Below are 12,404 nucleotides of genomic sequence, written 5' to 3' on the forward strand. Positions count from 1 at the left end.
ATGGAAAAGGGGTGCATTTGTATGATGGCAGGCTCATTTGCTTTAGATTTCATGACAAAGCCAGTAGCTTATTTAGCTTAAGTGGATTTTTCAAGGAATATTATGAAAACTGATTTTTTTTTCTTGATGTGCTTTGCAGGAGCTCCGCCAATACCTGTCCAACCTAGCAGACCAGTGTAACAGTGAGAATAATGCTGTGGATATGCCTCTTGTCATCATTTTGGATAATCTGCATCATGTTAGCTCCCTGGGAGAGATCTTTAATGGACTTCTAAACTGCAAATACCACAAATGGTAAAGAAAGAATATCAGCACACATTGCAGATTTCAGTAGTGCAGTCAAGCCACGACCACTGGAAAATGTGATCCCAAAACCAAATTCTAGATTAATTTGGTAAAGTGGACTGAGATGGCCAGGCTGTCCATATCATGGACAGCACTTCAGAGGTTTATTTCTTCATAAAATGATCAATTCCTCTGAAATAAGTAATTTAAAAAGTAGTAGAAGGTTTGGGTAATTTGCATTCACTTCATGCAGTAAATCTTCAAGTACTGAACTCACATTTTTAGTGAAAGTTCCTGCTTTGAGATTTCTGTTTGGCTTTCAGAGTTTTATGTTCTCAGTAGAGAGTTTGGTTATAAGTAACTACAATAACCTTATTTGCCAGAAGAGGTTTGAATAATCTTTTGTAATGTTGAGTTCCTACTAAAAAGTTGTTTTTCAAAATTTACAAGTATGATTTGCTTGATTTTTTAATTTATTTATTTTTTAATAGTCCTTATATTATTGGCACAATGAACCAAGCCACCTCCTCAACACCTAATCTTCAACTTCACCATAATTTCAGGTACTGTTTACTCATGTTTCTTATTTATGTTTTGGGGCTGGCAAAGGAGTAATGGCTACTGAGTCATCTGAAATTGTTTTTATCAGCTGAAATAGCAAACTGAGAGAGAAATACCATTTGCTACTTCTCGCTGCCCTAACATGTGCAGCTTTGTTATGATGCTGTTATTAAAGTAACTGCCCTTCATAAAACTGTTCCTTCGCAGAGGATTGCTAAGATAGTTTATCCTCTAACAAATTCTAAATAAGATAATAGGCAAAGCAGATATTGAAGGAGAAAGAGGCTGAAACAATGAACAATACAAATTATTTCATCTAGTGAACTCGTCCTTCCAAAATTATTTTTGTCAAGAAACTGGGATAACCCATTTTGATCATGATAAGAATTTAGAAATAACAAAAGGAATTTAGCCCAGAATTGGTGTGTTCAGTAGCATGAAAGAGAAATAATGGACATTTCTGCTGTTCTGCCACAGATGGGTGCTATGTGCTAACCACACTGAGCCAGTCAAAGGCTTCCTTGGCCGTTTCTTGAGAAGAAAACTGATTGAAACAGAGATCAGTGGCAGGATGAGAAATGCAGAGCTGGTTAAGATTATTGATTGGATTCCCAAGGTCTGGCAACATCTGAACAAATTCTTGGAGGCTCACAGCTCCTCTGATGTTACTATTGGTAAGTGCTTTGCCCATATGCCTGGGCATATGTAAATGTGTACATATAATTTCCTTGTATATCAAGTGCATCCTTGTATGTTTCCTTGTGCTACACCAGGTAAAAAAGGTTTCTTTGAAACCCTGCTTTTAGATGGCAGTGTACTCTCAGGCAAACTGTGCAAGTTTCTAAACTTCTTTCTTAATTATTTTTTCTAAGAAAAAAAAGACCTTTTCTAAATTTTAGTCTTAGTCCTAGATACAAACCGTATTATGGAATCTGGTTAATTGTTTTCACCTCAAAGGCTGTGGTTTTTCAAGTTGATTCAGAGGCTTTTTGAGCTCTCAAAAAAAACCGATTCACCAGATACCTCTTTTTGTTCTCTCATCCTTGGCTTCTTCTTCCAGAGAACTGGAAGTTGTTGGTTGATCCTGTTTTGAGGCATATCATGATCACAATTTGAGTTTTAACACCTGAATTTCCCTTTCCAGGTCCACGGCTCTTCCTCTCCTGCCCAATAGATGTAGATGGTTCTAGAGTTTGGTTTACTGACTTGTGGAACTACTCCATCATCCCATATCTTCTGGAGGCAGTTAGAGAAGGGCTACAGGTGAGCAGGCAAAAGTGAAAAATCCTAAGTCTCGAGTGGTGTCTGTTCAAAAGGCAACACAGCATCAGTCAGAATTGAATAAGTTTCTGTATGTATAACTTTGCACACTGAGTACCTGCATGTTTGTGAATGTAGCTGAAATTGTTATTAATTTCAGGCAGAATTGTTCTCTTCATTTTGAAATATGATGTGGAAGCACTAGAAGTCCAGATGAGATTTTTTTTTAAAGTGTTTAGATACCAAATTACTCATGTTTTCAGTGGGAGCAGTAAGACACTCAAATATCTTTCAATCACCTGTTCCAGAAGCACACCTTAAAATCCTTCTGTGCATCTGAAAAACGTTTGTGGTCATTAACTTAGTTATGCAGAATTTTCCTGTGTAAATCAAATCTCTCAACAGAGCAGGAACAAAGCTTGTTATGGAGAGAAATGTATTACTGAGTGACAGAAACAGTATCCATGACATTTTGATTACTCCTTAGTCTACAAGATGAATTTTTTATTAGATTCCTTCATAATTCTTTCAAAGGCCAGAGTGAAATCATCAGTTGCCTGTACTTAGTAACTGGCTCATACTTAAGCAAGCTGGATATTTTTAAGCATTCCCACACAACTCTTAGTGTCTCTGTGACAATAAAGCATGTTGGAATCAGGAGGAGGGTTCAACAGAGGATTGCTATTGTCTTCCCATGCAACTATGGAAAAAATAACTCTTATTTTTCAGTCCTCTGTTCACAGAATAACACAACATTTAAAAGGCAGTTTTGGAGATAGCATCATCAATTATCAGTACATTCTGGGCTGCATGAAAGCTAAATGCAAGAACACACTAATGGAAATAAAAAGGTGGATCACAGTGAGAGTCTAGAAGGGTGAAAAAGGGACACTAATGGAAATAAAAAGGTGGATCACAGTGAGAGTCTAGAAGGGTGAAAAAGGGCCAAAGATTGATGGAAAATAGGCAATTATGGCAATGCTTTGGGAGCTTGTGTTTTGGTGAGAGGACAAATGTCATTAACTGTAATTGCATCTGATAGAGGTAGAAAGAGAATAGTACTTTTGTATGTAAAAAAACCCCCATAACTTATTAGACAGATGAATTGGAAAGGGCTCAGAAAAGAGCAGTGGGGATCATTCAGATACAGGAAACATTCAATGAGAGAGGTGAGAAGCTCAAATTACTCAGTTTTTTCAAGAGGAACCCAAAATATTACTTTCTCTATGGGAGTCTTTTGCTTTAGTCTAGCAGGGAAATAAAGTCTAGTGGGTGTGTGACAAGTTTGGAAGAGAAAAATTCAAACTATAAGCAAAACATGGCTTGTTATTAGTAAGAATAATTAACAGTTACAAAACTTATATAAGTAATAGGTTCTCCATCACATATGTCTCTGTCTGAAGTCTTTCTGAAACATGAAATAACTGCAAGTGTGAGCTCCATGGGGATGAACAGTTCTCTCCACTCTGCTCCTGCTTAGGGCTCACCAGTGCCATGTTTCTCAGGATGCCTTGCCTTTGAGATATGTACAAAAAGTGTGAAAGATTTATTTTGGGAAATACTGGGATTTTGGTTTTATTTGCTTGTTTGTTACTTTCCTGTGTAACACCCTTTCTGTATTAGAGGTTCAGCTGTTGTGTGTATGGGAGTTACCTGCAGACAATGGAGAAATCATGAAGATGCACCAGTCTGAGTGCTTGGAAGGAGTACTAAAAAAAAACCTGAATGAAATTTTACATTGTCCAGTAAACAACGACCTTGGGTTTAATTTGCTGTCTGTACAGCAGAGATCACAGATATTAACAGAGAGAGGGAGGACAACCCTGTCAGAGAAAATTGGTTTTATTAATGGCTCCTTATAGTTCCGTGAAACACTTTAACTCTTCAACAAGTTTGGTCAGAATTTGTGCAAACTGCAATTTGTCAGGGCTGAACACCTCATTTTCTTTGAGACAATTGTGTTAAGGTCTTAGATGTGAAGAACATGATAGGTCCTAAGGTACAACACAAACACAGGAACTTTGCTAGAATAGGAGAACCATTTTACGTGAACTTTCCTATAAAGAAAGGTAATGGGAACCAATAATGGTTTTGACCTAAAATAAGTGGCAGGAGAGTCTGTTACTTTTGTTTCCTCCTGGAAAGCAGAAAGCTGATACTCACAGTGATGCTGGGGCTCCTTGTACTGTGCTTTGAAGCTCTCCTATCAGCTGATCAGTAAGTGTGGAAAGCATTGAAAAATGAGTAACAGAAATGCAGAGGAAGAACAAGTGAAACAGTTTTTTTCCTTCCTTGTTTTATCCAATATCTGCACTTTTCCTGAGGTCATTGGAATGGCTTGCCTTCCCGGTGTAAGGATTTCAGTTCCTTACTTTGTGCTGCAGATTCTGAATCCACTTCAGTCCCATTTCCCCAGGTTTCCCTAGTTTAAATAATTTAAATAATTTGTCAATTTCTTCTAGAGTTTCTCTGCTGTTGAATTTGTGGATAAGAATAAGACTTAAGTACCTGAAGAGTAGCCAGAGTTGTGCTAATTAACATGTTGATGCTAGTAATGCATGATTTGGTTTTGGCTTTTTTCTGTCCCCCACACCCTCAAAGGCTCCTCCAAGAACACATCTTCTCTCATGAAATTGCCTGCCAGAAGGGAAGGGTGGACTGCTGATTTCACTCTGATCTCTGTGGATCTAAACAGAGCTATTTTAATGCATCTGTTTCTCATTTAGAGAACAATTTTGGGTCAAAGTCAAGTGGGCCAAATGGATCCTTACAATGATTGCTCCCATTGGAGCCTGGTTTTTTTTGTTCTTCAAAACAGGGATGAGAAAATTAGAGGGTTGCATAAAACCCCATTCTTCCTGCTCAGTGTATCAACACAGAATGCAGCACCATCTAAAAAGAAGATCCCAAATCCCTGCAGCTTCCTGCCACTGTCACTTGTGCTCTATGGTGCCTTGTGAAGAAACCTGCTTGAGTCTTACCCCCTTAATTGCTCTCTAGAAAATGTGCAAGTGAAAGGGATGGACAGAACTGGTTGCTGTAGAAGGGAATAGTCATTCAGTCTCCCATTTGCTGAGGATAGGTGCTGATTTCATATCTTGAAATGGGAATTTTACTTTATAGCTGACGTTTGGAAATGAGCTAGGATCCACCTGGACCTTCTAGGTAGCAAAGACATGTGAAAAATACAAAATCCTCTCCACTTAGCAGCTGACATGTATTGCTACATTCCAGAACAAGATGAAAATAGGAGATTTTGGTTACAACAGCTTGAAGACATTATGCTGTGAAAATAATCTAGTACAGCTGAAGGCTGCAGGGTGTTTGGGTTGGGGAGGAGGCTGTGTTGCAGGTGGCCTAGCACCATCTGCTGGTTTCTGTGCTCTGAGCTCACTTCCTTCAGCTTCAGAAGAAAGCAGAAGTTGGTCTTTAGAGCAATTTAATTTTAATTGACTTGTGCATGGCATTTGGCTGCCATCTATTAACAGAGCTTGCATTCACATCTGTCATCTAAGTTTCACTTAAATTTAAGAGGCTGTGGTAGAATCAAGGACTGGCGTTTGTAAACTAAGACAGATTTTCAAAGAGAGAAGCTGTGAACTACATGGCATCATTTAGAAAAAAAGCCATTGGTATTCCCTAATATTACCTAGGAATGTCTGTCAAGGTGCCATTCTGACAGCACATGCCTGATGTAGACCTGCAGAAACACACTGCTGCCACACAGGAAGGTCAGATTTGGGTTCATTAACCCCACGTCTACATGAAAAGTCTTTTGCATTCCATTTGGATGCAACATTTTGGGGACATGGTTGTACTGGAAGCAGAAATATGTATGTACAGTTCACTTCTGTGGTGCAAGAATGTTCCGGTGACTTCCGGTAAATTGAACAGCTCAAAAGCTCAAAGGTTTACCCAAACTGTTCCTGTTTGGCAATGAGGAGGGTAACAAAATGGGTGTGTGCAAAAAATAAACCCACAAAAAACCAAGAAGAAATAGCAGTGAGGAAAATGAGATAGTCTTAAATCCATCAGAGCTGGTGACTTTTCTGTGTTAGACCACTGCTTTTATCCCTGTGCCTTGTGCAGGAGAGGGAGAGTTCTTGGAATTCAAGTGACAAAATGCCAGTGACAAACCCCAGTTGCTAAAGGGTATTTAGACTGAAAGGTATTAAAAAGAAGTCAACTTTTTAAAAGTCATTTGAAGTTGAATTTATGCTTTTAAAAGTCATGCAGCATTAGAATGAGTTTGTTAACTAATTAAGGCAAACTTCACTGATTATCACAAGAGGAATATTTTGGGATTCAGTAACACAGTCTGTTCAAAACAGGAAAAGTTTTTGAAATAGAGCTTGCCTGCTTGAAATAGGAACATGAGCATGGCCAAATCCTGCTGGTGGTTTTTCTTGGTCGAATACAAGGAAATTCCCCTGACTTGAAATCCTTTTGCTGTGACATCCATCATTACAGGCTGACGACAGGTCTCACGTTTCCTCCCGACACATTCCACCGACAACAGTTTCCCAACGACAGCCAGGGTAGATAAGGCAGCTGCTGCTGTGCTCTGGGTGACAACATCCACGGCCTCTTTCCTGTGTTGACTTTATTTAAGGTTATTAAGCAAGGTTATTTTCAGGTCTCCTTTTTCCTTCAACTGCTGCCAACAGAAGGGCACTGAATCTCTGAGGAGGTGCTCAGCCACTTCCAAATCCATTGCCATTAAAAACAGCAAAAACTTTGTATGTCACGAGGGTGAGGGAAATCTCATTTGTTTGTGTTCAGCCCTGCTTGCAAGTGGTTTCTGCCATCCAAGACTGATGGCACGCTCATTTTGGTTCAGGAGGCACTGAATGAAACGGTGGAGTAGGGATGTTTTACATGTCCTGATGTTTTCCAGCTGTATGGGAGGAGAGCACCCTGGGAGGACCCTGCCAAATGGGTAATGGACACCTACCCCTGGGCAGCCACCCCACAGCACCACGAGTGGCCTCCTCTGCTCCAGCTGCGGCCTGAAGACGTGGGCTTTGATGGCTACTCCATGTCCCGGGAGGGCTCGACCAGCAAACAAGTTCCAGTGAGTGATGCCGAAGGAGATCCTTTGGTAAGCTCTCATTTTTGGAACAGCAGAACCACTTCATTTCCCTTGTTCTTAGGGATCAGAAGCAGGAATTTAAAAAGTGAAGTAGTTTTAAGGAGTGTTTAAAAGTTTTAGAACGAGAAGCCAAGTTTCTGGGGAAAGTCATCAAGTCAGCTCAGGGAATGTGTTTGCACAGAAAGCATGTGTGGTTTTGCAAGAAACAGCAGCAGAAACTTCTCATATCCATTTGTTGAGGATTCTTTGAGAGGATTAATGTTTTGAGGAGTGGCTGAGGATGGGTCTAATAAATGTAATTTCTACACTGTGCAATTAAATATGTGATCTTGTCACACACACTCAAATAACACAGTGGAACCTGTTTTGCCACAGTCACAAAGTAGGCTTGTTGCCTTGCTTCATGTGGATTTTAAAGCTGTGACACCAAAAGAAAATAGAGATTTTCAAAGAATATATGAACTAATAGTCTCCATGACCAGTGTGTAATTTATGAATCAGAAATATAGAGAAATGTTCACATATCTTTGTATAGGAAGTATAAATTGAGCTTGAAGGTAGAGATAGATACAGATTGTTTTCCAATTGCAATAGTTATTGAAGCTGCTGCGCAAACTGTGACTGCCCTGAGGCTGTTCTGGTGAAGTGTACATTTTTCTGGACAGTCGGGAGCATAGAATGTGTGTTACTCTTTTCATTACCTCACGTATACATATACACATACCAAGCTGGATATTAGAACTTTTGGATTTGCCCCTTTTCATTGTTCTGTCTGTATTTCCATGGGTCAGAGCAAGAGAGTGGTAGTATGTTTGCAGAATCCTGTTGAGTTCAGCTGTGGACTAATTCCTTCGATCTTCCTCTTCTCAGCTTCACTGGAAAAGCACGTTTTCATGCCTAACTTGCATGCTGCTGTGACATGTTCTATAGTTAATATCTCTTTTCAGAGACTCAGTATTAATTACCCCAGCTGTCTCTTCTTTTCCTTTGTTTACCCACTGGCAAAGTGAATGCCACTGTAGCTTTCATATGGAGTTGATACTCTTTCTACCTCAGAATGCAATAACGAACTCCTGTGCCATTGCAGATGAACATGCTCATGAGGCTGCAAGAAGCAGCCAACTACTCGAGCCCGCAGAGCTACGACAGTGACTCTAACAGCAACAGCCACCACGATGACATCCTCGATTCATCTCTGGAGTCCACGTTGTGATCCTCCTCGGATAGAAACAGGTTGTTTCCATTATTGCTCTCCCGTTTGGCATGAACCCTGATCACAGACTCATGAAAAGAACACGGTCCTGGGCTGGGCTGGGATCTCAGTATTAGAGCTGCAAGAACAATGAGACACTTAGAGTCAGTCTTGAACCTGGGTGCAGGCAACCCAAGCAACCTTTTTATTGTTTTTCTTTTGACGATGATGAGAACTGCACTATTCCTTTGGTTTCTTCTGTTTAGTTGCTGTAAGCTCTCATGCCTAAGATACTGAAGATGTTATAAATAATCATCATTGCTAAAAATTGAAGGGCCGTGGGGGGAACTTCACAGCCATGAAGCAAACAGCTTTGTGCCATGTACTGTCCAGAAGGAAAGGGGAGAGGAAATTTTTGCTTATGCTGCTTCTGACCAAACACGTTTAGGTGAGGGCTGGACTTTTACCAATCAGCTTTGTGGATTAAACTCAGCTTCATCTAGTACTGGTGCTATAAACAATATTGCTTGCCTTGGTAATAATACTCAATAAAGGCAAAGCTGCAAAACAGGGAAGTTTGAATAAATATTCAAAAAAGAGAAGAAAAAAAAAAAAGTTTGTTTTTTTTTTTAAAAAAAAAGGAAAAGAGCTGCTCTCCTTGCCAGTCTGAGACCTTGGCTTTCTTTTATAAAGATATATATATAAATAGGAATATATAAGAATATATATACAGTCTGAACAAATCAGGTTTTTTCCAACACTGTGTAACACTCAATCCTGCTACAAGTGAAAGGTCAGGTAGCCCTTTGCTAGTCAGGGCCTGATTCTCTTCCCACGTCCATCCATGTAACCAACACTGTTGACTTCTGTGGCGTTACACCAAATTAATTTACTCTGATGCAAGTGAGTTTCTCTCCTCTGCAGTCAGTGACAGGGCCATGCCTCAGGGTGTGAGCCCTGCACCTGGAGGTGAGCTACACCCCTGGAAAGGGATTAATTGGACTTTCAGTTTTTAATTCTTGCCATGAAATATTACAGCTGTTCTCTAAAAACTTGGGGTTTTGTTCAGAGTTTTTTGTTCCCATCAGCACAACCATAAATGGGTTAGTTAAAACTCAGCTCTGTGACAGTTCCAGTGCTACTCTGGTGACAACATTTACTTCCATTACTTTTCTTTTTAATTGAAAAAAAAAAAAAATTAAGAAAAAAATTTAAAATTAGTCTTTTAGCAGTATTCAGGTCTGGAAAAAAAGGAGGGAAGGTGCTGCATCTTTTAAGTTTAGCTGGGCCATGCTTTTGAGTAATGGCAGAGCTGTGAACCTGGTTTTATTTCTCCTCCTGTCTCAATGCACACACCTACACTATCAGTGTTAAGGCTGGTACTTCTGTTGAGGAACAGGAACACCTCCCAAAGAATTGCACTTTCCTTCTTATGGAAGCAAATACTGACACCACCACAACGTCAGCTGTACCTCAGCAAAAACTTCACTCCTCAGTAGTGATTTGTGCTAGCCTTTCCAGCTATCTTTTGGTGCTGAATTTTAAAGCGATGCCTTATTTTATACTAATTGTGTTTTGATTAAATTAGTGCTGTATATTATGGGATTTTATTTAAAGAAACAGGGCTAAAGTCATCTCTTGGAATATCATAAGTTGCTGTGAATATTGTTTATACAAGATACTAGAATCTATTTAAATGTGACAAAACAAAAAAGGAGGAAAATGAGATAACTTTTCAGGTTCATATCAATCCGCAGCTAATAAACTAAGAGCTGTTTTATCCATGCAGAAGGAAAAAAAAAAAAAAGAAGCTTTTCAATTGTAATAAATGCTGTCATTAATAAACTACAGGAATATGCTGGTTTTTCAATGTACAGAAAGGAAACTTATTACACTTTTTTAAGAGCTTGTGGGTTTAAAGTAATGTAACAGACAAGTTCATGCTTCTGTGACTCAGCTTGAGAGGATGGTTTTATTATACCTCATGACTTTCTGTAACATAACTGTACTTTGTCTTACTGAGCTGGTCTTGAATCTGCTCCTGTTACAACTTCTAAGTGCTGATGACTTTTTTTTTTTTTTAAGAAAAATATTGTAAAAGAAAAATTTAAATATTTTAATGAGGGGTGGGGGGAAGAGCTTGGTGTTGTTACTGTTTTAACTTGATGAACTCTATTTCATTATTTCGCTCAATGAATTACCAAGGGTTACTCAGCCAATGCCCCTAATCCACTTCTTGGTACTGTAAAAATGGGATAAATCTGTATGGAATCAAATCCATAGCATGCTGGTGAGGAGTTTCAGAGAGGTTAATTTTCCAATAGTCTTGACAGTTCTGCTTCCCAGCACTGACTTTACCTGCTACTACTGTGAATTTTGGTACCTAATCCCCCAACTGAATCCATGCAGATAGAGCATGTGCCTGTAAAAAAAATCCAGTTGCAGGGCTAGGGCTTTACATGGACTTAAAATCCTAGGATATATCTCAGTTAACCGTAAACTGAGTTCTATGAGAGATGTTTAAAATTAGGTTTTATTTGTGGGGAACGGGGTATTTTATTTTATTTTTCTTCTCATTTTTAATCCTGTGCTTAAGCTCAGGAAGGAGTTTCTGGGTTTTATTTTTTATTGACACTAGCTTGGATTCCAGTGAGCGAGGCAATTTTAAGTAGGCTAATCATTCTAAGCATCACAATATTCAGTCTCTTCTCTGAGACTTCGGGAAGCAGGGTTACCTGTTGTGCACACATCTTAGTTTTTATCAGACTTTTCATAGTTTAAGTCTTTCTTTAAGTGACTTGGTTCTCATTTAAGGCTTTCTCAAAACACTTCCTTTTTGTTTTTTTTTGTCTTTTTTTCCTTACAAAGTTGGCATGTTTAAAAAAAAAAAAATCAAGAAGAAAGAAATGCAAGATTCTATGCAACGTTGAGGTTGAGTTATAAATTGAAAGTATAAACCATTTTCTTCCCTTCAGAACTGCCAAGAATTATACAGGCCATAAATGAGATGTGGTTTATTTGGGGAAAGGGAGGGAGGGGGGAGGAGGGTTGGCTAGCCTTTTTGTACATTTTGGAAGAAGAAAACTGTTATTTCATTGTTGATGCTTAACTTCGATATTATGTGTATGAAATCTTGTCTAAATGTGGCCATTTTCTTTCCAGGAAAAAAAAAATAAATACAAAAAGCAAGCAAAAAAATCTTTGTCAATATTAAATGGAAGGTTGCTGTTTTGATCTAGTCATTTCCAGTGGAACAGTTTATGAAATATGTTCTATAAGATGTACATTTTTTCATTGTAACATAGAAATGTAAATATTTGATTAAAAGTGCTGCATTTTGATGAATTTTTTCTAGCCATTTTTAAAGAGAAAAACTAGGAATTGAGTATTTTGTGTACGTTTATGATGTTTTCCATTTGCTCCTCTCCCTATTTAATTTTCAGTTCTCATTTAGGATTGGAATTTGTGAATGGTCTGTTTGAGATCATGCCTCTCCTTTCTCACCCTCCCCGTTTCTCCTGCCTTCCCCTCCCCTGTGTCATGGAGAATAAAGCTGATGATTGTACCAGTCTTAAATTATTCATGATTCAATAAAATTGATGCTTATTTATTCAGATTTGTGGCTTCCCAGAACTTTGTCCCTTCTTAATAATTTTTTTCCTATTTTTATTTGAAGATTGTAGGGTTCACTCTTGTTTTTATTGGCTTCTTAGAAGTACTTGTGAAAAGATGTCAACAGCTCTTCCCCATGTCCAGGAGGAAATTTAGGGGGAATACACCAGTGTGATTCTCTCCAATACCCAATGTTTTACACAGTATCCAAGTATCCATCAAGATCTGCTCAAGACAAGGCCTGTCTGTCTGTTTAGAGTGTCTCTGCATAAAGCTCCAAGTCAGTCAGTACGTGGCCAGCAGGCTGGATCTATCCTGTACCAGCTGGTCCCAGGTCCTTGCTCAAGGGGAGTCCCAAAAGGTCACAAGGGTTTCAGGTGGCAGGGTATGTTGGACTTATTC

General features: G+C 38.9%; 1 protein-coding gene across 3 annotated transcripts in view; it reads left to right on the forward strand.

The window, feature by feature from the left end:
* The window catches only part of NAV2 (neuron navigator 2), a 222,954-nt gene extending 210,948 nt beyond the window's left edge, over window positions 1–12,006 (forward strand). For all 3 annotated transcript variants that reach the window (XM_051621396.1, XM_051621397.1, XM_051621398.1), the window contains 6 exons: window positions 140–294; window positions 777–848; window positions 1,324–1,520; window positions 1,991–2,109; window positions 7,004–7,207; window positions 8,286–12,006. In XM_051621396.1, coding sequence (XP_051477356.1) covers window positions 140–294; window positions 777–848; window positions 1,324–1,520; window positions 1,991–2,109; window positions 7,004–7,207; window positions 8,286–8,411 — 873 coding nt within the window. In that variant the 3' untranslated portion in view covers window positions 8,412–12,006. The remainder of the gene's footprint in view (window positions 1–139; window positions 295–776; window positions 849–1,323; window positions 1,521–1,990; window positions 2,110–7,003; window positions 7,208–8,285) is intronic.
* The last annotated feature ends 398 nt before the right edge of the window (window positions 12,007–12,404 follow it).

The sequence above is a fragment of the Apus apus genome, chromosome 5 (assembly GCF_020740795.1).
Source record: "Apus apus isolate bApuApu2 chromosome 5, bApuApu2.pri.cur, whole genome shotgun sequence".
NCBI classification, from domain to species: domain Eukaryota; kingdom Metazoa; phylum Chordata; class Aves; order Apodiformes; family Apodidae; genus Apus; species Apus apus.